The 25,245-nt window shown below is 39.5% G+C and overlaps 1 protein-coding gene across 1 annotated transcript in view; it reads right to left on the bottom strand.

Annotated features, from left to right (window-relative positions):
• Positions 1 to 25,245, bottom strand: part of LOC118278535 (1-phosphatidylinositol 4,5-bisphosphate phosphodiesterase epsilon-1) — a 95,778-nt gene that overhangs the window by 37,199 nt on the left and 33,334 nt on the right. Inside the window, exons 5-16 of the mRNA XM_050703398.1 lie at positions 13,364 to 13,537; positions 11,266 to 11,367; positions 10,661 to 10,784; positions 8,764 to 8,948; positions 7,942 to 8,140; positions 6,356 to 6,488; positions 5,563 to 5,692; positions 4,735 to 4,938; positions 3,863 to 4,016; positions 2,769 to 2,882; positions 1,913 to 2,025; positions 1,122 to 1,226 (exon numbers count right to left, since the gene is read on the bottom strand). Coding sequence (XP_050559355.1) covers positions 1,122 to 1,226; positions 1,913 to 2,025; positions 2,769 to 2,882; positions 3,863 to 4,016; positions 4,735 to 4,938; positions 5,563 to 5,692; positions 6,356 to 6,488; positions 7,942 to 8,140; positions 8,764 to 8,948; positions 10,661 to 10,784; positions 11,266 to 11,367; positions 13,364 to 13,537 — 1,737 coding nt within the window. The remainder of the gene's footprint in view (positions 1 to 1,121; positions 1,227 to 1,912; positions 2,026 to 2,768; positions 2,883 to 3,862; positions 4,017 to 4,734; positions 4,939 to 5,562; positions 5,693 to 6,355; positions 6,489 to 7,941; positions 8,141 to 8,763; positions 8,949 to 10,660; positions 10,785 to 11,265; positions 11,368 to 13,363; positions 13,538 to 25,245) is intronic.

Genomic DNA, 25,245 nt, shown 5'->3' with positions numbered 1-25,245 from the left:
CTCCCAAAATCGTTCGCTGGTTTCCAGTCTTCTTAAACTGAAACAATATACATCATAAGTTTGGAAATCATGAAAGCATATAAATTGTCCTATTTAATCAAAAATCGAAATTGTCAGTCACAAACTTAAATATGATTCTATAAGGACTTTCTATTTTGGACCAAAAATTTATTATATCTAGATGCTATCCTATAATTATAGTTATTTAACTATATTAATAACTACTCGTATGTTTTATTAAGTGTGAGAGAGTCATGCTTCGGCACGTGTATCACGCCGTGGTATCACTGGCCGTTCGAGTAGGCCCATTCGTGCCGAAGTCATGGCTCTCCCGGACGTAAAATTATAAAAATCTATAATTGATAAAAATATTTATTTTTTATTTACACCATCAATATGAAAAATGTATTGTGACGATTTTAAGTTATTAGTCACAAATAAAAAAAATCGACATAAAAAAAACGTTAACGTTATTTGAAAGCATTAAGTCAAAACAAAAGGCAGATGTTTTCTAAAAAAAAAAATTCAAAATATTTACATATTGAAAGGTCAGTATGACGGGTAACTAGGTCACGCCCCCTTCTATAAGGTCATTATGTCAGAAGTCAAGGTCATCCGAATTAAAGTGAAGGTCGAAATGACAGGGATCAAGGTCAAAGTATTTAGTGAAATCAATATTTTTGATAAATATATTAAGTTAGAGATACTTTTATTAATAGTATTGTTGAAATTTTCATTTCAATTAGGTGTATTTTAAAAAATAATTATTTATTCATAAATATATATTATTCTGTTTAGTTTTAAGTCTATTATATTATTATGTTGCTTTTTTGTATTTTATTACCCATTGTGTCATTAAGTTATAATTACTTTTCCTGCCACAGGTCTACAGGAAGCAACTTTATTCCAATAAGAATATGTAGTAGGTACCTTTGTACTTCGACCACACAAAAAGTATTTTAAATTTGTTTGAAATTAAAAATTACTATTGCAATCATAAATATTTTTTCATAATCATAAAGTGCTATTATTTAAGAAATACATTTTTCTAAAAGTTAAGAAGTTCGAAATCAAATATTTTTATCAATGCCGTCGTAAATTCGAAAGTGAAGGTCCCTCACCTGCTCCTATTAGGAGAACCAGCCATGATGCTGGTAGCTGCAGCTGTCAGACTGCTGTGTCGAGGTCCGTAGGAGTGGTGGTGGCTCATCGATGATGAATAGGAACTGGGGATGGAATAAATATATTTTATTTTTCATAGTTACTATCAGTCAATTGCCTTAGCTGTCTAGTGGCGGTAATTTGGGCTATAAAACCCGGAGTTGCGGACTGCCTAGAGAGTCTATCTCTTAAGAGAATAAAATCTATTTATTTATCGTATGGGGAAACCTCTTATGACTTAATTTAAACCACATATTTGTTATCATCTTGGCTGCCGATATACGAAACATGAGTAAAATAGGTCTAGTAGTTAAGTCAAAAAGTGTATTTTACGAAATAGGCTCAGTAGGTAAACCAAAAAGTGCATTATTCTCTTTGAGCTAATTTGAACACTATTTACAAATACGGCATTATAACAGCCGCGCCGCATGTCCGTAACATTCCTAGACAACCTACAACATTACAGCTCTTCTTTGGACAAAAAATGTGAAGCTACTAGACAGAATTTAATACTTGAATGATTAAATTACGTATTTATTTTATTTTGTTTAAATTTTTTTTTTTTCGGTTTTCGTTCAAATATTTAGTTGTATTATGCTTCTGTGGACTAATAATACTTGTAGTTTCATTTAAGTCATATGAGTGATCTCCATACTGTACACGGTATATTATATTGTTAGATTAGGTAAGTTTCTATGAGGAGTTTTAAGTTTTTATGTTTTTCTAACAATGTACTATATGCTTTAGTTACCTGTGTCTAGGAGATCCCTGTATGACCTCATCTTCGCTCCTCGTCCCCGATGTGTGAGTGGACACGAAACTCTTTGGTGAACTAGTCTTCAGTTCCGATGTGGATTTGTTTTTCTGGAAAAATTTGAGAAAAGCGTATGAAAATATAAAACAGATTATTGTGGATAACACTATTAACTAAAATCAGATTTAAAAAATCTGATGTGGCTTCTCAATCCGGAATGAAATTATGAAAATTACGGACATTTGATATTTAAGGTTAAACATTTCTGTACAATTTTAAATAATTATAATTTATGTGATATGATCCTTTAAAGATTTTTTTTAGATAAAAGTAGCAGGCGTGTTCCATCATTGGCCACATCATCATCGTTTAGCTTAGGGTGCTTTTTAACCAGAAATGTACTATGCTACGTTGCTGTGGATGCATTTGGCTTCCACCATATTCATTGGTACACATAGCATAATACTGGTGGAAATGGGCTCAGCTAAGCTATGCATTTTATGTGAAAACATGCGTGCTATGAATATAGCACAAATCCATAGCACGCAACTTATCATATTTTATTTACTCATACTGGCTTTTCTACTATCGATACATCGCATAATTAGGCTGCGCATCTTTCTCGCACAGCTATTTTGCGGCGGTGCATCTTACACGCACAGCTATGCGTGTAAGATGCATATGTAAGATGCATATCGCTTAGTGTCAGTGGAAACGGTCACATAGTTTCACAGCTTAGCTATTACATCTTCGTACCACAACTACATAGCACATCTCTGGAGGAAAAGTACCCATAACTACGAGGCGACTTAGTGACCAAAAGCAAATAGGGTGATCCCAAAACGTAACTTACCTTAAACTTGATCCCGGATCCTCTGAGGGAGTCAGAGTGAGAGTCAGTGTAGGTTCCTTTAACTGGAGTGGAGTGGGACGAGCTGCCACACGTTGATTCTCTACCTCCAAAGACCTGAGGATGAGAAAGATAGATATAAATAAGATATATAGTTAATTATTATGTTATCGGCTTACTCACGTAATTGTTTGACGAGGAACTCGACTAGTTTCGAGCGATTTCGCTCATATTCATGAGCAGCATTCCGCAACACACAATGTCACGCTGCTACTGCATGTACTCAGTAGCAGCGCAATAATCGCCACGTCTAGTCGACTTCCTCGTCAAACAGTTACGGGAGTAAACCGATAACATAATAACTAATTTAGTATGTCTCACGACAGTTACAATAAAAATATTTATAGTGCTTGTCTCTCTTCATAGTATAAATAATATGTATCATAGTTATCTTAATTTTTTTTATGGTATAAGCCGATAAACGAGCAAACGGATCACCTGATGGTAAGCAATCGCCGCCGCATATAGACACCCGAAACACGAGAGGCGTTACAAGTGCGTTGCCGGCCTTTTGGGTGTTAGGAATTTAAGGGTTGTTGGGGAATCGAGGATTGGGAAGATTAGGAAGGGGGTAATTGGGCCTCCGGTAACCTCACTCACACAACGCAAGCGTTGTTTCACGTCGGTTTTCTGCTCGGCCGTGGTATCAATCCGGTCGAGCCGGCCCATTCGTGCCGAAGCATGGCTCTCCCACACTTAATTTTTTATTATTTATTCTACTTCCATACAGGTAAGAAGCTCATAAACTAAGTTCCACAAAACCGTTGCAATGGTTTGACTGTGGGGTCGATGAGTCTCTACACAAATATATATATTACTAGCTACTGCTCGGCTCCTATTGATCATAGCGTAATGTTTTATAGCCTATAGCCTTCCTCGATAAATGGACTAACCAACACAAAAATAATAATTCAATTCAGACCAGTAAGTAGTTCTGGAGATTAGCCCGTTCAAACAAACAAACTCTTCAGCTTTATAATATTAGTATAGATTATACTAACTGTTACACAATACACATACTTAATTTTTATACTTACTCTTATAGCATCAGAGACTAAGGGCTCACAGCAGCACCCATCTTCATAGTACAAGGCAGTGTATTTGTTCTTCAGCCAAGCCAGACTCCTGTCTGCTAGCTTAGCTTGGCTCATGAGCGCTCTGATCACGGAGTGGAGGCCTACTGCCCATACTCTGGAAGAAAGAGGGTTGAAGTGTTAGGTGAAAATTGTGTTTTGTGCTTTTTTGGTATTGGCTATGTTTTTTATTTGTTATTTTAATTTGCAATCAGTATCTCCCGACTATAAGCAGATGTAGTGTGTACTTTTTTTGGTTATGTAAATAATTTGTATTGGATAGATTGGTTAAGATGTGTTCGTTGATCCGATTCGAATTCTTAGAGATGGATTTTTGGAAAAATTTAACAAAATATAATATTTTTTATTATTTTAACTAAAATTTTCACCCTTGGTTGTCAGTTTTAATTTCACGTACTAAACAAAAGAAGTATGGATGCAAGTGGTAATAGAATCCATGACATATTGCGCAGTAGCTAATTACCCACTCACTGCGCTAATCGTGCATTCGAAGTTTATATTAGAATAAGTTTTTTGAGACTGCCTCGTTGGACGAGTGGTCGCAAGTGCGACTGCCGGGCAAGTTCGATTTCCGGGTCGGGCAAAGCATAACTGGGTTTTTTTTCGTTGTTTCGAAAATTTCACGAAGTCTGGAATTGACTGTAATATGGCAATAGGCTCACCCCCTATTACATGGGATTAAACACAAATGATGAAAAGAGGTTGTACATTGTATAGCGGCATTTCGTGCCGTGATGCGCACCTCTGCCTACCCCTCCGGGTATAAAAGTCATGATACGATACGAATTGTTCTAACCTAAAGTTTCTTAACTCACCTATAAGAATAAGCGGGCAAAACAAAATGTACTGTCCGGTTATCACTCAGCGTCCTTCCGTAGACCAACGAGATGATGTGGGGTCCATGGGAACAGGTCTCCAGGCCGTGTCTCCGGGCACACGCCGTCAGCTCAGCCACATCACGCGGCTCCAACAGCTTACCACCAAGCCGCATGTCTTTTACACATTGAAGGTCTATGAAGCTGAAATAAAAGAGATTATACGTATTTAGACTTAAATAAACATGGTAAATATTCGGAGTAAATTAAAGGAGGCCCAATTCCAATCTTTCCGATCCCCGATTCCCGAACAACAACCCTTAAATTCCTAACCCCCATTAAGCCGGACGCACTTGTAACACCTCTGGTGTTTCAAGTGTCCATGGGAAGCGGCGATATAGTGTGCCTGTCAGTTTAAAAACTTATACGGTTCATATTTACAACTGTAAGAGTGCTTTTCCACCAGAGATGTGCTATGCTACGTCGCTGTAAATGCGTTTGGCTTCCACCAATCATATTCATTGGTATACTGCAGCTTAGCACTGGTGGAAACGAATTCAACTAAGATTTTTTTTATACGGAAAGATACGTGCTATTCACCGTTTGTCAGTGATGTCTAAATAATCTTAGAAAGTACGTATAACTCGGAAAAAGTCACATTAGTACTTGTCGTTGGTAGGTTTCGAACCTGCGCCCTGATACATGAGAAGCGAGCGTCTTAAACCTCTGGGCCTCATTTGCTCAAAAGCGTTTGTACTGTCTACCCAAATGTTAATATTTTGTATCTTGAGGCCTTATGAAAAATTCAAATTAAACTAATAATCTCACCCTTCTTCGCCCACGATTCCGGCTTCATTTTCATGTGCTAAATTCGCCGTGTATTTCAGTGGTATGACTTCTTCAGGATTGTACGATAGACTCACTTCAGGCTGTGTCATGTTCTCAGATGGGGTTTCTCCTGAAAAATATAAAAAATAGTTTGAAAGCCTTTAATATTTAGTAAAGTAGAACATGAAAATAGTGTTATTAGAGAAAGGTGTGGCCTGAAAGACGATGTAGTGACAAGGATTGAAAAGGGAATGTTACGATGGTTTGGACATGTAGAAAGGATAAAGCAGATTTACGAAAGAAGTATACAAGGCGGATATGAATGGGGCCGTCGGTAGACGGACATGTAGCAACCAGATTGGCGATATATTAAAGAAGGGCCAAATTGAAAGTACCCTTAACCGACGACCATGCGTGAAAAGACTCGATAGTTGTAGGCAGAATACATGAACATATTTTTCTATGGTACAAGCTGGCAAACGAGCAGACGTATCACCTGATGGTAAGCAACCATGGATAATTGAAACACCAGAGGCGTTACAAGTGCGTTGCCGGCCTTTTGGGTGTTAGGAATTTAAGGGCTGTTGAGGAATCGGGGATTGGGAAGATTGAGAAGATAATTGGGCCTCCAGTAACCGCACTTACATAACAAAACACAACACAAGCGTTGTTTCACGTTGGTTTTCTGCGAGGCCCTGGTATCACTCTGGTCGAGCCGGCCCAGCAGTGCCGAAGCATGGCTCTCCCCCACTAACGCAAATATAATATACATTCTTCTATTTGAACCACTTACCATGTTGCGCATGCGGTTGATGCGCAGTCCTGCACCAGGCGAGCAGTGCGCACGCGCGCTCCAGCCGCAGCTGAGCTAGCGTGCCCCCCCACTCCGCTTCTGTCACTACACACGCTGTACCGTGGTGCATTATCTGAAATTCAGGGTGTTTTAGCATTATTTATTACTTTTTCAGCACATCATCAGCCTATAAGTGGCCACTGCTGACCAAAGGCCTCTTCTCACACGGAGAACGTTTGAGCATTAATCACCACGCTTGCTCAATGCGGGTTGGCGATTCTAAACTTATAATTAGAAATTATAAGTCCAGGTTTCCTCACAATGTTTTCCTTCACCGTTTATCAGTGGTATCTAAATAATCTTAGAAAGTACATATAACTCGGAAAAAGTCACATTGGTACTTGGCGTTGGTAGGTTTCGAACCCACACTCTCATGCATGAGAAGCGAGCGTCTTAAACCTCCGGGCCACCACGACATCAGTATTAATCATTATTTTAGTACTTTCTACATATTTTTTTGTGGATGCGTTTACAAACCTATAATTTCACACCTGTTGTTTGGGATCATCTCTATTTTCGGCCGTAAACTACGGCGTGTGTGTTAACTGAAAATCACGGTTTACTCACGTAAATAAAATCCCACCCAAAACATAAATGTGAAAGGCTGCCAAGTTCGATAATATTGGAATGCTTCGCCTATAAAAGAAGTGAGATCTAAATAAGTACCAAGTTCCATACACAGACCTCCGTTAAAAATGATATAACAAGTTGGCAAGTTTTCACACACTTTGTTATAAACCTACTAAACGCAATGAGTCAAGTATAAAATTTTCTATTAAAACTTGCCAAGTTATATCATTTTTAACTGAGGTCTGTGTATGGAACTTGGTACTTATTTAGATCTCACTTCTTTTATAGGCGAAGCATTCCAATATTATCGAACTTGGCAGCCTTTCACATTTATGTTTTGGGTGGGATTTCATTTATTTTTGTAAGGTTTATTTTCTTTTTTTCTTATTTTACTTTACTTTGACTAAATACAAACCTTCGTAACGAATTTTAGGTCGGTACGACCATTGGAAGATATAGATATTTTTTTGTTTTAGTTCCTTAGGGGTATGAATTTACACCTTCATTATTTTTAAAACCGACTCACACTTGGCCATTTTCAGATTTTTTCCTTTACCTTGACCTAAAGACCTACCTCCATGCCAAATTTCAAGTCAATACGACCATTGGAAGTGGTCTAGGTTTTTGATGAGTGAGTGAGTCAGTCAGTGAGTGTATAGTAAAAATAGCGATTTTCTGACGTCAATATCTCAAGACCTACAATAGGTACATTAATGAAATTTTGTATTTTAGATAAGTAAGTAGATCTCGACAGATACTAGAAATTTCATATGCGTAGATAAAATAGATTTTGAGTTATAGGTGGGTCGAACTTGGCCCGAAATGGTTCGTGTAATATAACCCACGGCCGGTGTGTCGGTTTTTTGCTCGAACTTGGCGGACACACTGCCGTGTGTCTAGATCAACAGAGTAAAGCATCGATAGTTATTATAATTAAAGAAACATATAAAACCCACCTGCAAAATATGTCGATCCATCCGCTCCCCATTCTGTGGTGCCAGTGGGAACATGGTGACTCCATGGTCATGTGGCAGAGGCTGGACAGGACAGTACCCTGTACCTTCCAGCTCGTATAGGGCCTCATTCTCGAAGTCTCCGTTCGTTTTGGATGAGGAGTGGGAGAAGACTGGCTCCTCGCACGTTAGCATTGCTGCTCTGAGGGACAGAAATTGGAGTTAGGCTGTGATAGTGGTGAAATATTGGGTGGGTGTGATTTTTCTGTTTTTAGATTTTTTGGCGCAGGTCCTTTTTTTGAGGGGGATAAATCATCCAATGACTTCTAGGCGAGAGGGAGTGTCAGACTCTTACTGACTAAAAACTACCCCGTTCCTACTTCTGATTTTCGAACCGGAGTCCCGGCAATCCGCTAGGCAGTCCGCAGCTCCGGACCGAATTATCATTGGAGACCAAAAAGTATCTTTTATATATATATATTTTTTTTATTGAAATGTTTGGGAAAGACCCAAAATACTATTCCTTTTGTTACTCGAACCTACAATGCGTTGCGCAGTAGCTGTTTGTCCAACTGACAGACGTAGGAGGTAATTGTGTATTTTTTTTAATTGTGTTATATTCAATATCAATAACTCATAGACATAAATAAACATGGTAAATATCCCGTCTCAAGTTCTAATGTTAGTGTTAGTGACCATTTCAGTTTAAAAACTTACACATTCAATAATCAAAATGATGACAAAACATAATATCAATACTGATTCCACATCACACTTCACCAATCACAAATTTCAACAAACAAAATTTTAACCAAAAAATATCACCTTAGGAAATCACCGAAAATGGGCGCATTGCTCCTCGCTAGCGCATAATGGTGCTGGTGGAAGCTGGCTATGTGATCCATCACGGCTTGTGTCCGGTACACCTTCTCCAGGTTCACCAGACCCTCAGGTCCTACCCGTCTCCAGCCTGGAGTGTGTTCACCTTCCTCGTCAAATGAGGCTATGTACTGGAAAGGAAGTGTGATATTTAATTGCAGTAGAAACTCCATTAAGCGGACTAATTATTGTCGTTAGGCATTCGGATAAACGAAAATCCGGATAATCGAATTTACGAAGAAAAGCGAATTTTTATGCATACATATTATGTTGTACATACGATATTATGTATTTATTAAAAACAACAAACATATATAAAGATAAAGATAAAGATAAAGATAAAGATATTTTTATTTGCATTAACATGAGTGATATTACACATAGGAAATACATGCAATGGTGGTACAATAGGTATGAGCTACATGTTATGCCGTCTAGGCGTGCAAATATTTGTAATTTTAATTCTTAATCATACAAAGAATTATATAAAATTATTAAACTTAAATAAACAAAACAATGGAAGATAATCTAACAATAAGTTATCACAATATATGGCAATGTAATCATAAACAACAAAGTTAGAAATTAATAAGAATTATTATATTATTAAATTATATTACAAAACTATTAAAAAAATATCAATAATTAAAAATCTAGGTTATCATTTAAAAAATCTTCTAAGCTATAATAACATTTCTTGAATAACAATTTTTTAAGTTTAGTTTTAAACAAATTTAAATTTAGCACTTGTATGGATTTAGGTATTTTATTATAAACTTTAGGACCCAAACATATTATGCTTTTGTGCAACAATGCAGTTCTAGAGGGATGAATGCAAATGTTATTTTTACGACGATTTCTGACATGATATTCAGACAGACGCGGAAATAAATGAAAATCAATGTTTATTAATAATTATTATGAGATACATCTTCTTAGATTACATACATATATACATGTACGTTACGTTGCATAAATTCGACTTGTAGGTAATTTTAATATAATGAGTCGGTAGTCCGGATAATCGCGAATCCGTATAACCGGGAGCCGATTAATCGAGTGTATTGTGTTATGTTATCGGCTTACGTAACTGTTTAACGAGGAACTCGACTAGTTTCAAGCCATGCTAGAGACTTATATTCATGAGCAGCATTCCACGACACACGACGCGGCGATTGTCGCGCTGCTACTAGAAACTAGTCAAGTTCCTCATCAAACAGTTACGTGAGTAAGCCGATAACATAATAATTAATTTAGTATGTCTCACGAAAGTTACAATAAAAGTGTAATATTGTTAATACGATTTAGGGATAGGTAGAGGTGCATATTTGAAGCTTTTCTTTTTTATTTTTTAAGCGGGTACACGATCAGACGGCTCCATAACCTGATGGTAAGCAATCAGGCGTTGCAAGTTCGTTGCCGGTCTTTTGGGGGTTAGGAATTAAAGGGTTGTTGGGGAATCGGGGATTGGGAAGATTGGGTAGGGGGTGATTGGGCCTCCGGTAACCTCACTCATACAACGAAACACAACGCAAGCGTTGTTTCACATCGGTTTTCCGTGAGGCCGTGGTATCACTCCGGTCGAGCCGTTCCATGTGATGGGGGACGATTGAGCCTTTTGCTGTACACCAGCTCTTTTAGAGTCAGTCAGTAAATAAGAAGGCAGTGACATTAACGAAAAAAAAAAATATTTGGCTCAGGAATCGAACCAGAGACCATCAACAGTCGTATGACAATTCAACCAACGAGGCTGCCCAACATAAATACATATTTAAAAAAATATGTACTCTAGCACATGACAATGAAAAGTAAACCTTATTCTAACAGCCATAAGACAACTTACCACTTGTTTATTAGAGTCCGTTAATCTTGAGTCCCTCTTACAGCTGTCCCTCAGAGGGCTCGTGGTTGTACTCTGGTCCATTCGTTTCCCACTCTCTCTTCTTGTGTCCCTTTTTAATGACCCTCTGGAGAAAGAGATAGAAGATTGTTTAATTAATTGTGTTTTAATTATATTTTAGGGGGTGTCTGCCATTTAAAACTAGATTATTTATAGTTACTAATCCGGTTCAGTAATTAATCCCCAATCCCCAAACCTAAATAATTATTCCTCAATCCTCAATCCCCAAACCCCAATCCCCCGCCTTCAACACCCAAATTCAAACACCCAATCTCTTTCTAAATCCTAATCCTCATTCCCCATTCCAAACCCCGAGCCCATTCTAAATTCCCAATATCCAATTCCCAATCTCCAATCCCCACTCTGTATCCCAGCCATGTACAGGCATCAAGTATCCGGTGTACAGACATCCAACTTGTACTCCTTAAGCGTTGCGGGTGTCCATGGGCAGCTAATTGCTTACCATCAGGTGAGTAAACTGTTCGTCTGCCGAGTTATTATTTAAAATAATAATATTTAAATAATTGTATATAATTATGTATATTTACCTGTCATCTTTCATAGAATCCCTTTTGAACTCTCTTCTGTGAGTCGGCGTCCCTCCTACTGAGTGACTGCCCGTCAGAGAAGGTGAGGCAGCGAGGATTTCTCTGAGGAAGAATAAAGAAATAGGTTATATTCTATTTAGATGGTCATCACCACTAAATTGAACCGTAAATGTGGGATAGTGGGACTGGGATGACATCTCCTCCTTCTACGAAGTAGTCATAAAGAGGAGGCGGGACGCGTAAGGGAACGAACCTCCTCACGCCCCAGCCATCACGAGAGTCACTCCGAGCGTCGGGGATGGCGAGACGATCTCCGGCCACCGTAATTGCGGACGGTGAGCAACGGTAGCCCGCCGCCCGATCAAAACCAGACCCGTGCGTACGGCGCCTCAAAGAGCAATCAAACCACCATAGATGGGGCCCAGTAAGGCTAATGCTTGATCCGGAGCTACGGACTACCTAGCGGGTTTACCGGGGCTCCGGTTCGAAAAGCAGGAGTAGGAACGGGGTGGTTTTTAGTCAGTAAGTCTGACACTTCCTCTCAGCTCGCCCAAGGCGAGAGAAGTCATTAGGTGATTTTTCCCCCTCAAAAAAAAAGTGTAGGAGGGTCATGCTCCGGCTCGACCTATTTAATACATAACTAGTACATCTATAGGTATAATATAAAAATAAGTCGTAATATCCTTCCTGACGCTATAATTCCAGAACCGATTTCCACGATTTTGCATTCGTTGGAAAGGTCTCGGGCTCCGTGAGGTTTACAGTGAAGAAAATTCAAATAATTCAAAAGCCCAACTTCATTATTGTATGAAGTCGCGGGTAACTGCTTGTATATTATATAGGTAATATGTTTGTACGTATGTAAAAACCATTTCGGTAGCTTGTGTAATTAAAAAACAACATACACTGCCAATGAAGCGAAATGAGGACGGATCGTATTTGTACAGAGTTGTTAATGCCACGTACGGGTGAAATTATCGCTTACAGGAAATAATTATGGGCAAAATATTACAATAAAGTTTTAATTCAAAATAATAATATCTAGATCGATCAAGATTTTGACAGAAATGCAATAGAATTAATATGAAAAAATATACTTGTTTTTATTTAGTCTCAATATATACTATTTTAGGTCTACATCAACAGTACATTGGGTACATTTACAAACGTACAAATTCACATAGGTATACATGACACTCAAACCCGGAATATTAAAAAAAAAAAAGTTGTCGTGGGGCAACTTTTTTTTTAAGATTTTCTATTGTAACGTTGGTGCGTATACAAACATACACTTTCATATGTACATGACACCCAGACCCGAAACAACAATTTGTGGATCACAAAAAGAGTTGTTCCGTGCGGGAATCGAATCTGCTACACGTTGCACGGCAGCCAGTTACCTAGCCCACCGTCCCAACCGTGCAGCCAGGAGAAACAAATGCTTTGGCCTTGGACATTGACTCGACTAACAATACTCTGCTTGCAGTCCAGTAAAAAGATGGTTAAAATATAGGTATTATCAACTCCATAGAACATTAATTTTTAATTAGTAATTTACAGATAGGTTGTGTGAAAGCAATTCTGTAATTAATTCACGAAGTCACATGAAATTTTATTAATGATAATCTGTTTCAGTTTTTCAGTGGTAATAATATTAACTTGTATGACAAGTTGGTGCTCATCCAGCGGCCTCAGGGAAGACAGTGTAACTTGCACAGCGAGGCCTATGGGAGACACATGTCTCCCTAGGGATGTGCCCTAACAGGCGTTGCACTATAGGGGCTCCAGAGCAGGTCTAATAATAGGACTCAGTGCGCCTTATCGATGCTGAAAGTGGCCACCGGGGCTGTTTTAGTGCGGTAAAAATCCCAAAGTCTTTCTCCCCCAAAGGCCTTTTGAAGGCTTCCTCCCGTCATTAAATAAAAGTCCGGTTTGAATAATTATTTTTTTGTTGGATAATAGTAGTAGAAATTGGATAGTGCATTTAATGAAAGAGGCTATGACCTCTAAAACGTCATGTTATGACCAATATGAATCAAACAGCAAGCGAAACCCGGTGATGCAACTAGTATATAAATAAGCAGAAACTAAAACTCACCTTAGTTCCCGTAAAAAGGCCCCGAAAAAAGGTATAAGTCGGCACTCGGGCATGGCGAGCGCTCTGCCCAGCGCCCTCTCATACTCGGCTGATAACAGCGCCGCTGACAAGAAGTCTAGAGCCGGCAGCGATTCGTCCGATATGCTGAACCAAAAGGACTTCAGCTTGTGTGATCTGAGAACAAAGAAATAATTTTATAGTAGTCGTAGTTATTAATAATCTTTAAGGTTGCCCTGATGGCAAGCGGACACCGTAGCGTAAATAGTTACCAAGTTTTTTTTATGGAGCATGGCCGGTACTCGAGCAGATGTATCACCTGATGGTAAGCAATCATGAACACTTAAAACACCAGAGGCGTTACAAGTGCGTTGCCGGCTTTTTGGGGTTAGCAATAAAAGGTTTGTTGGGCAATCGGGGACTGGGAAGCTTGGGAAGAAGGGAATTGGGCTCCCGGTAACCTCACTTACACAACGCAAGCGTTATTTTACGTCGGTTTTCTGTGAGGCCGTGGTATCACTCCGGTCGAGCCGGCCCATTCGTGCCGAAGCATGGCTCTCCCACACTAAAGTTGAGTTATGTTCAAGGAATATCTTAAGCTACATTTATTTTAGAAAAAAAAATGAAAACCCAAATTATATTAGAAGTTATTATTCTACGCGGACAAAGTCACAGGCAACAGCTAGTCATTAATAGAAATAATACTTTACTACAAACTACAATTTCGTAGCACGCGTAGCACGTAGCAGCTACGATTGCTACGCCGTAGGTAGTAATTGTCCAGTCAACTGATAGTAGCGAGGTTCACTGTCCAGTGACACACGTACGCTGGTATCTTTATGGGACGGAGCAAGCTGTTTACAACCCATTATATGCTTAATGGTGGGTACTTAAGATACATTATAGTGTGGTATGACAAGATATCGTATTTTATTGTAACGGGCTCTATTTTACTGTCTTATGTATTTTAAAGAGAGTGAATTAAATACTACGTCACAACGTCACGCCTTTTTATCCCCGAAAGGATAGGCAGAGGTGCACATTATTTTACGGCACGTATTGCCGCTATACAATGTACACCCACTTTTCACCATTTGTGTTATAAGTCCCATGTAATAGGGGTGAGCCTATTGCTATATACTGGACACAATTTCAGACTCCGTGCTACTACTGAGAAATTTTGCAGTAAGTCCGCAAACATTTATTATAAACTGTGTATGTAGTTCGTTATTATTTGGGTAAGGATATATCAATTATTAGTGGATCACACAAAGAGTTGCTCCGTGCGGGAATCGAACCCGCTACACGTTGCACGGCAGCCAATTGCCCAGCCACCGCGCCAACCGTGCAGTCACCTCTGCCTATCCCCTTGGTGAATAAAAGTCGTTGACTTATATTATTATATTAAACCAGTACTTTGTACATCTAGAATAATCTAATTGAAAGGAGCAGAAATAATGATCGACAATGTAAAACGAACCTTGACTTCAAACAATTAAGGTTTACATTACATCGTCTTTATTAAAATGTATAGACAGAGAAAAGAAATTACGCTAATGCTTTCTAACTCTTATTCTATTATATACCTTATTTTAGTTAATATTAGATTGAAAATGGAATGGTTTATTATATTGCTTGAATATAATATCTCTTATTTCGATATTTCTTAGAGGTTTTAAAATTAAAATACAATATTTAATTTTGTATATACTGAATTATGGTGCTTTTCCACCAGAGATGTGCTATGTAGTTATGCTACTAAGATGTAATAGCTAAGCTGTGAAACTATGTGACCGTTTCCACTGATAGCTGTGCGAGGAAGATACGCAGCTCGAGTATGCGATGTATCGATAGTAGGAAAACCATCCATAGCACGCATCTTTCCATATAAGAAACATAGCTTAGCTGAGTCCGTTTCCACCAGTGCTAAGCTATGTGTGGAAACGAACAAGATCGGTGGAAGCCAAACACATCCACAGCAACGTAGCATAGCATATCTCTCGTGGAAAAGCACTGGAAGGCGAAACATAGTGCAGACTTTAGATTTTAAATTGAGAAGTTTGGAAAATAGACAACTTAATAACTTTAAAAAAGAAAACGCGTTACAAGTGCGTTGCCTTTTCAGGAATAGCAATTTAAGGGTTGTTGGAAAATCGAGGATTGGGAAGATTGGGAAGGGAGGTAATTGAGCCTCCGGCAACCTCACTCACACAACGCAAGCAAAATCAGTATTAAATATTTGTCAAAATTCTCTCCCGGAGCAAAATTACAAAATAAATAAAATCAATTTGTGCCGGCTGTAGCGAGTTGGTTGTGTAGTATTAATGTTTTCGAACCCCGATCCTCCATCAATCAGTGCTGGGGCTAGTGTTGGGGGGTGCTCGATGGATGAATGTATCGATAAAATTAAACTAAATGTAGACATAAATAAATGATGAGCTGTAATGATGGTGGTAGTGGGTTTGATTCCCGTACGGAGCAAATATTTGTGTGATCCACAAATTGTTGATGTTTATAAACGCATCCACAACGCAGGAAAAAATCCGAGTGTGGGGCAACATTTAAAAAAAGCTGGCCGGTCGGATATTAAAAAATATAAATACACATTTTAGTTACAACTACATAAAAAGCCTTTTATTAAAGTTTATTTACTCATGTCAATTACTGACCAAAACATAGCATACGGTACCAATAATTTGGCTATTGTAGCTTTGAGTATGCATGAGATTGATGAGTGTAAGAAGTATGAATCCGGAGCTGCGGACTATCTAGCTAGTTTACCGGGGCTCCGGCTCGAAAAGCAGGAGTAGGAACGGGGTGGTTTTCAAATCAAATCAAATCACTTTATTGCATCCATAGTGTGCAGTGTGGTCTACAATTTTATACAGTAATATGTTCCAACTACTGGTTTAGCCAGTAAAAGTTTAACACTCCCTTCGCCCAATGCGGGAGAAGACACTGGATGATTGTTGAGCCTCCGGCATCTTAAAATAATCTACGTATTAATATGTACTATCGACAAAAACCATCGATACCACCCCAACACTACTCTAACACAACAATATCGGAAAGTGGAGTGTTAAAGGATCGTATTTCGGAAAAAAGGTCAAGTGTGAGCCGGTCTTGGCGTCGCCTTTATTCTTTGTAATTGTACCCGTGTCTTTTAGAATGAGTGAACTGAAAATACAACGTTTGGCACTCCGAAAGAGGTTCTGAAAGAGGTTGCGTCACCGTTTAGTTGGGGGTTTAGTTTCTGTTTATGTGACTTGAAATAGGATTTATTTATTTATTCATTTGGACAACCAGAAGTTGTTACATTAAGACTTAAGTATATCTAAGCACTTACGTAATAATTAATTTAAATGCATAACATGCACTGTAGGACAACATAACGATGACAGTATTTTCAGATAAGAAGAAAATATTAAATAAAATGTAAAACTAAAATAAAATACATACAAGCATTAAACATACCTGCAAAATTATACATAACTATGAAAACCAAAACTAAATTCAATAAAAATACAAGAAAAATTAATGAGAAAAAAAGGAGTTGAACTTGGAGGAGTTGAGATGGGGATTTGGGAAATAGTTTTTAGTATCTATATATATCACGCCTTTTATCCCTGAAGGGTTAGACAGAGGTGCACATTACACCATATGTGTTATAAGTCCCATGTAGTAGGACTAATATACTTATAATTTCTAATTATAAGTTTGTAATCGCCAACACACATTGAGCAAGTGATTAATGCTTAAGCTTTCTCCGTGCGAGAAGGGGCCTTTGCTTAGCAGTGGGCTTTTATGTGGTGATAATCATCCAACGACTTCTCCCACCCTGGGTGGGACAAGAGGGAGTGTCAGACTCTTACTGACTAAAAACCACCCCGTTCTTACTATTGCTCTTCGAGCCGGAGCCCCGGCAACCCATTAGGTCTTTGGTTCAAAACGTTTTTATCCCAAGGGAACGTGGACGAAGCCAAGGCAGAAGCTAGTATGTACATATTTTGAACGTTCTTGAACGTCAAATTTACACAACATCAAAACCAAAGTCAAGAAAAATTATCTCACGACAAACAAGCAAAGAAGCAAAAAATAGGGTCTCGCTGTCACCGTTTATAAATATAGGAAACGGGGTAACCTCCCTAAATGGAGGGCTCTGAGGTCGTCATATCACATGACATGTCATGATTCCGGATGGCAATTACAGACGGGGAAGGTAAAAAGGGTATGAAATAAATATGTCAAAATAAGTAAGTGGGGAGTAGCTTACTACAACGGAAAAAAATATCCTCATCGCTGTCGTGAGGTAGGGGGTGTTTCTTCAAAAAACTTTAACTCTTATTAACACACACACAACTTCACGCCTTTTATCCCCGAAGGGGTAGGCAGAGGTGCACATTACGGCACGTAATGCCGCTATACAATGTACACCCACTTTTCACCATTTTTGTGTGTTTAAGTCCCATGTAATGGGGGTGAGCTTATTGCCATCCTGGACATAATTCCAGACTCCGTGCTACTACCGAGAAATTTTCGAAAATCTGAAAAAGCCCAGTAATTTGTTGCCCAGTTCGGCAGTCGCAGTTGCGACCACTCGACCAACGAGGCAGTCAACTTTTATTTAACAAATCATTATTCTCCCGCGTTATTAAGCATCGTGGTAGCTTATTATCATCCTTATTTTATTGGATTGGTTGAGAGCAGTGTCACGGCTTAATTTATTAAAATCAAATTTTGTGTTTCGATCGGCAGTATTGTTAACTTTTGGTTGAGGATGATGACGCCGTCAATTTTTTGGGAAATTTTTTGAAGAGTCCCCCAGGGTGCTCAATATTTTAGTTAGGTGTATTGTCCACACTTCTATACTAATATTATAAAGACATAATTCGTATAGCGCTGAAAAGTGGTAGAACCGTCAAGTACATAATTATAAACAAAATTAAAAAAAAACCCCATTGATACCACTTTTGCAAAAAATAAATATTCAAGGTCAAAATCTCAAAAAGTCGTTTTTTTTTTCTTTTTTTGGTATAAGCCGGTACACGAGCAGACATACGTCTGCCGTCGGTAAGCAACCAAAGCACCTGACAGTAAGCAATAGCCGCCGACCATGGACACTTGAAACAAGTGCGTTGCAAGCCTTTTGGGGGTTAGGTGTTTGAGGTTTGTTGGGGAATCTTGGATTGGGAAGGGGGAAATAGGCCTTTTCCTTTTTAGATCTTGGCTAACAGAAGTTGCAGCAGTTTTGAGAGGATGTGGAGGATTTGTCCCAAAAAATAGTCACATCTTTACAGATGTTATTTATTGCAATAGGAGGGGAAATACATAGAGTGGTTACCTTTTTTGGTATTGGGTAAGCCATTAGTAACACTAGACGAGTTTGGCTTCCATGAAAAAGAAATGCGATTGTCTACCCTTTTAAATAAACAAAAAGGCATTATATGGGACAAGCCCGCCACAACCTCCCATACCGCTGCAACTCCTGTGCACCAGGATCTACATAGAGATCAACATCTAGAACATCTAGATACAACCATGAAATCACCGGAACACTGAAGTCCAACGTCCCAGGGACATGAATGACTGTCTTGGATCCCGCAACGAAATAAATCAGAAGAGCAGGCAAACAAAAAGGCGGTTGACCCTATGTTTTTCTTCTGTAAATCTTATTATAACCTCTCGGTGCGTGGAATGCAAAGATAAGGACCGTCTCAGCTAATCCCCTTTCATTAATTACTGGTAAATATCTACAGAGAGCGGGCATTTGTTTTACAAGTCGTCTGTACATACAATTAACAAATTAAAAGTATTCTTAGGATCTTTGGTTATGTTAATAACTAAGATTCGTAATATGAAGCCAGTACAAAAAGGAGACGTTATAATGTGATATTTTTTATAGAATAATATGATTGTAAGCGATCAGCGCCACAGGTGCGTTGCCGGCCTTTTAAAAAGAAATACGATATTTTCTTGAAGGTTTGAAGGTCGTATCGGTTCGGAAATACTGCCAACGACAGCTCATTCCACAGTTTTGCTGTGCGAGGCAGAAAGTTTCGTGAGAAACGCATAGTTGTGGCCTGCCAACCATCTATATGATGGGGATGGAAGTGCTGTCGTGTGGGTCGATGGCGAAAAGACGCGGCAGGTATCAGACCAAACAATTCCTCAGAGCAAACAATTCCTCAGAGCACTCCCCGTGGTAGAGGCGTTAGGAAATGCACAACGATGCTACATCTATACGCATTGCCAAAGTGTTAAGTGAGCTTAATCAGGTGGCAACCAATTTTAATTACATTTTATATTAAACTAGCGACCCACCCCAGCTTCGCATGGATGCAATAGTGATATATTATGCATGTATTATACTCTTGAATCACTCTATCTATTAAAAAAACCGCATCAAAATCCGTTGCGTAGTTTTAAACATTTAAGCGTACAAAGGGACATAGGGACAGAGAAAGCGACTTTGTTTTATACTATGTAGTGATGATACAAAAGTATTTGGCTGTCTTTGAGCTGTATCTCGGATTTCCTACAATTTGTTACGGAATCCTTTAGTGAACGCTTTTGAAGTTAAGTCGCTGTGAATCCTGGTTTATGTCTGTTCTGGACTACAGTTTACTGCACGATTGGCGCAGTGGTTGGGTGAGTGGCTGCTGTGCAATGTGTTGCGGGTTAGATTTCCTGACCATACGATGATGGTATTCTGAGTAAACCATTATGAGCCGGGAGTCAAGAAGTACGACGGTGTTTCACCCATGTTCGGCAGTGATCATGTAGGCTAACAACCAAACCTAAATGAGCAAAACCGTATGAGTATGTTTGTTAGTCAATCACGTCAAAACGGCTAAAGGGATCGCAATGAAATTTAGAACATGGATAGATTATGGTCTGGAATAACACATAGGATAATTTTATCCCATGGGAACGAGGATGAAGCCGCTGGTGGGAGCTAGAACAAAATATTTTTAAATGGAAAACTATAACAAGAGCTATTTGTAAAAAGCTTTGTTTTGATACCGTACTTATTGTTCATGACGGAAAAATGCGTCCTTTTAAAACCCAATATATTTTTTTTATGGAATAGGAGGCTGAAGAGCAAACGAGTCACCTGATGGTAAGCATATAGCGCCGCCCATGGACACCGCAACACCAGAGGAGTCACAGGTGCGTTGCTGGCCTTTTAAAAAGAAGTATGCTCTTTTCTTGGAGGCTCGAAGGTCGTATCGGTTCGGAAATACCGCCGATATGTAATGTACATGTAATTGTATATTATGTTTACAGTTTTTATCTTAAAATAATATGTGAAACAAACATTACGAGATTTTTAATGGTTAACAGATGGCCTAGTCTAAGTACTCTTGCGACATAATTGTGTATGTCGAGGACTATATTGTAGAAAACTGTTTATACCCGACTTCATAAAAAGGAGGTTCTCACTTTGACCTTTATGCATGTTTGTGCGCGATTATCTCGCGTTAGATTTTTTTAAAAAAGGGAACCGACTTGAGTATATTTTACCGTGTCTATTTTTTCAAGTCAGCTAATATCCGTGAATGGGATGATCATGGTTGAAATCTAAATCTAATCTAATATCCCTAAATCCTTCAGCTAAGTCTGAAAAATACTATACTAAAAACCGTTTAGCCAAACGCGAGATAATCGCGCACAAACAAGTCAAACAGAGAACCTCATTCATTTTTGAAGTCAGTCAACAAAATAAAATACTTCACCACTGCCAAAAAAACAAAACAAACAACAATTTTTCCCCCAAAAACAAGCTTATCCAATCACAATTTAGCATGTTTTCCCTTTTTCCTTAGTAAAGTTTGCTAATAAAGTTGTACGAGCCCGTGGTGGACGCTAAGTGCACCCCAGGGGGGGGACGTGAATGATCCCCACAGCGGTTAATAGGGGGGCAGGAATCGGTCGCATACTCTAACACGTGTTTTTCTAAGGGTTTTCCTTGATCAATATTATATGTGTATGTACGTATTTGATTTCTTGGAAGCTATAAGTATTGTGAGATTCCTTACATTTTTTTTTTATTTTGTGTTTTTTAGAAGCCGATGGATCACCTGATGGTAAGCAATCACCGCTGTCCATGGACACCCAAAACACCAGAGGCGTTACAAGTGCGTTGCCGGCCTTTCGGGGTTATGAATTTAAGGGTTGTTGGGGAATCGGAGATTGGGAAGATTGGGGAGGGGGATAATTGGGCCTCCGGTAACCTCACTCACACAATGCAAGCAATGTTTTAAGTCGGTTTTCTGTGAGGCCGTGGTATCACTCCGGTCGAGCCGGCCCAGCAGTGCCGAAGCATGGCTCTCACACACTTAAACCCAATCTTTGTTGTGATTTAGTTTTTTTTTCCTCTAACTAATACTATACAGCGCTAGTTTTCTCCCTCATATGTTGTTTTACAACTTTATTTATTGATACTGTGGCGACACATTGACAAGTAACAAGTGACAGATGACAGAAGTCGCACATAGACTATCAAACGAACAAATCAATGGATGACGTCACAAATATTCTGCATCGCACATATGAAGTTTGCATGCGAATTAACACGGATAGAAAATCCCAACGAACAACAGTGGGGCAGAAAGCCCGCCAGGCTGATCACCTCGCCTGGTCGGAGGATCCTCCTTTTCTTAGGGAACTTTACTCTCTGTTCCCTAAAGTGGTGACCCCGACGTGATTGAAAGCAACCTTCACGGAGCAGATCAGCACCGTCATCCTCATCGCCATCTCCCTCACCCATCACTTCTCCGCTGAGCGGTAATCAAGTCGCAGCCAACCAGCATCCTCGGCCTCATCAGGGACCACCACACGCTACATCGAAGATATGCAGCCTGGTTCTTCCCTACGGCCTCATCAGCGTCTAGGCACAGCACTCTGCACACGGTCTGAGGACGCCTTCCTCCCGTCAACGCAGACGCCAGCCACTACGCACCTACCCTCGCAGCATCTATTCCCCGACTCACTGTGGGACACTGCGAGCTTCACTACTCCGACTCACTGGAGTATCGCCCTGCACCGCTCACCCGACTCACTGGGCATTCAGCGGCACAGTTCCGACTCACTGGAACTAGGGACATTCTACACTGGCTCTGGCACCGCTCATCTCAAGCATCGACAGCCGTCTCAACAGGATCGACCTCCGGTCTTGGGGGGGAGTGATGTGGCGACACATTGACAAGTAACAAGTGACAGATGACAGAAGTCGCACATAGACTATCAACGAACAAATCAATGGATGACGTCACAAATATTCTGCATCGCACATATGAAGTTTGCATGCGAATTAACACGGATAGAAAATCCCAACGAACAACAGTTGGGCAGAAAGCCCGCCAGGCATGATCACCTCGCCTGGTCGGAGGATCCTCCTTTTCTTAGGGAACTTTACTCTCTGTTCCCTAAAATACTATAAAGAAAGGACACCCTCTATATTAACTAATAAATTTCCACAACAAGCATATTAAAGTATTACAGCTATTTACAACCTTAACTCTAAGGAAACAAGGTGCAAATCCCGTTGAACTAAATTGGGGCTTAAGTCGTTTTTTGTAGTTGTTGTAAGTTGTTAATCAAATTTGGATCGTAAGTGGTGGTCGTTAGGGTTTTGTTTCGTGTGGCTTGTGGTTCTTTAATAGTGCCCTTGGCATTGAGGAGTTTTGTGGTTGAGTTTGTGTTGGGTGTTAAAGTTTCTGGATTTGATTCTCGGTTGAAAATACGTCATAAATGATTTTGAAAGTCAATAAGTCAATTTTTTTATTTAGAAAATTTTCGGTTTTCTTTTACCTATACTTAGTTTTTCGAAAAAATCTTAGTAGTAGCACCGAGTATGGAATTGTGCGCAGTATATGACAATAGACACCTCTGCCTTCCTTACGAGGATAAAAGGCGTGAAGTTGCAGAATAACTACAAGACAGTCATTTATGTCCCTGAGACGCGCCGGACTTCAGTGTTTCGGTGTTTTCATGTTTGTATCTACTGTAGATCCTGGCTTACAGAAGTTGCAGCAGTTTTGGAAGGCTATAGCGGCCGTATTCAATAAAAATATACCATAACTACACAGTTAACTAATAACTTTATGAGTCACAAATCCCTATTCCCCCCAATAGGCTAGTTTCCTACTAGTCAAATTCAATATACTCACGTAACTGTTTGGCGAGGAACTCGACTAGTAATAATTAATTTAGTATGTCTCACGAAAGTTACAATAAAATTATAAATGGAATTGTAGTATGCAATCTGCGAAGTTTCCGACGAAACTTCGTTTTTCGTTGAATTAGAGTAGGCATCCAGGTACATAATGTAGGCGGCCTGAAAAGCCTACAAAATTCATAATTCACTTCCAGACCTTTCCGGGGCGGTTAAAAAAGGTTGCGTTTAAATACACTAAAAGGTTTTCAGGCAATTGCCGGCAGGATGTTAGGCAGACGCGCTGGCTACATATTGGATGAAGTTTAATGTACCTACATACATATATACATATATACCTAACATACATAGCGACTGCTTCGTTGGCCGAGTGGTTGCAAGTGCGACTGCCGGGCAAGGGGTCTCGGTTTTAATTTCCGGGTTGGGCGAAGTACTGCTGAGCTTTTTTCGGTTTATCGAAAATTTCTCAGTAGTAGCACGACGACGTCTGGAAACGTGCCCAGTATATGGCAATAGACTCACCATCTTTGACATGGGACTTACAACATAAATTGTGAAAAGTGGGTGTACATTGTACAGTGACATTACGTGCCATAATGTGCACCTCTGCCTACCCCTTCGGGGATTAAAGGCGTAACGATATGCTTGTATGTACATAGCTATGATATAAGTTTTTAAACTGACATGGTCACTGACACTATTATTAGAACTTAAGACGGGATGTTTACCATGTTTATTTATACAGTTTATTTATTTATACAGTTCATCCGTGATCATGGCGCTTGCAACAGTGTCGAAATATCGGAAACTCATCGACAGAAATAAACATGGTAAATATCCCGCCTCTAGTTCTAATAATATAGCTATGATACATTGATAATGCCACGTCTTTTTATCTTCAAAGGCATAGGCAGAGGTGCACACAATGTAGGTAACACGTATTTTTTTTCCAACATCACACCTTTTATCCCCGATAGGATAGGCAGAGGTGCACATTACGGCACGTAATGCCGCTGTACAATGTGCACACACTTTTCACCATTAGTGTTATGTCCCATGTAATAGAGGGTGAGCCTATTGCCATATACTGCACACGTTTCCAGACTCTGTGCTACTATTGAGAAATTTTCGAAAACGGTTGCTTTTTTTAATTATCTTTTTGACCAAAAAACTAAACTAAACAAGCAAACAAGATTAGTTTTTCCTTAACTAACTAACAAACTCGACCAATGAGCAACAAGTATTATTAAATTAGGGAACGCCCAAATGATACTTTGGCTGAACAAGGGCCCTCTTAAGGTAAGCGTCCACAGGCCCGCATCGTACGCATCGCACGCAACGGATTTTAGTTTGTCTTGTATAGAAACTCATACAACTGCGTCCACTGATCCGCATCGTACGGACCGCATCATCAGCAATGCCTACATGCGATGCGTACTGATGACGTCATACGGAATGCGTGCGATGCCTTCTTTAAGGGTGCCTAAGGTCAGGAGCTATGGACTGTCTTTTTACTTATAATTTGACCGCATGGTTGGCGCGGTGGCTGGGCAACTGGCTGCCGCGCAACGTGTAGCTGGTTCGATTCCCGCACGGAGCAACTCTTTGTGTGATCCACAAATTATTGTTTCGGGTCTGGATGTCATGTGTATGTGAAATTGTATGTTTGTAAACGCACCCACGACACAGGAGAAAATCCTAATGTGGG

Source organism: Spodoptera frugiperda, chromosome 24 (assembly GCF_023101765.2).
Source record: "Spodoptera frugiperda isolate SF20-4 chromosome 24, AGI-APGP_CSIRO_Sfru_2.0, whole genome shotgun sequence".
Taxonomy (NCBI): Eukaryota; Metazoa; Arthropoda; class Insecta; order Lepidoptera; family Noctuidae; genus Spodoptera; species Spodoptera frugiperda.
Note: the sequence above shows the minus strand (reverse complement) of the source record. Positions and strands in the feature narration are given on the sequence as shown.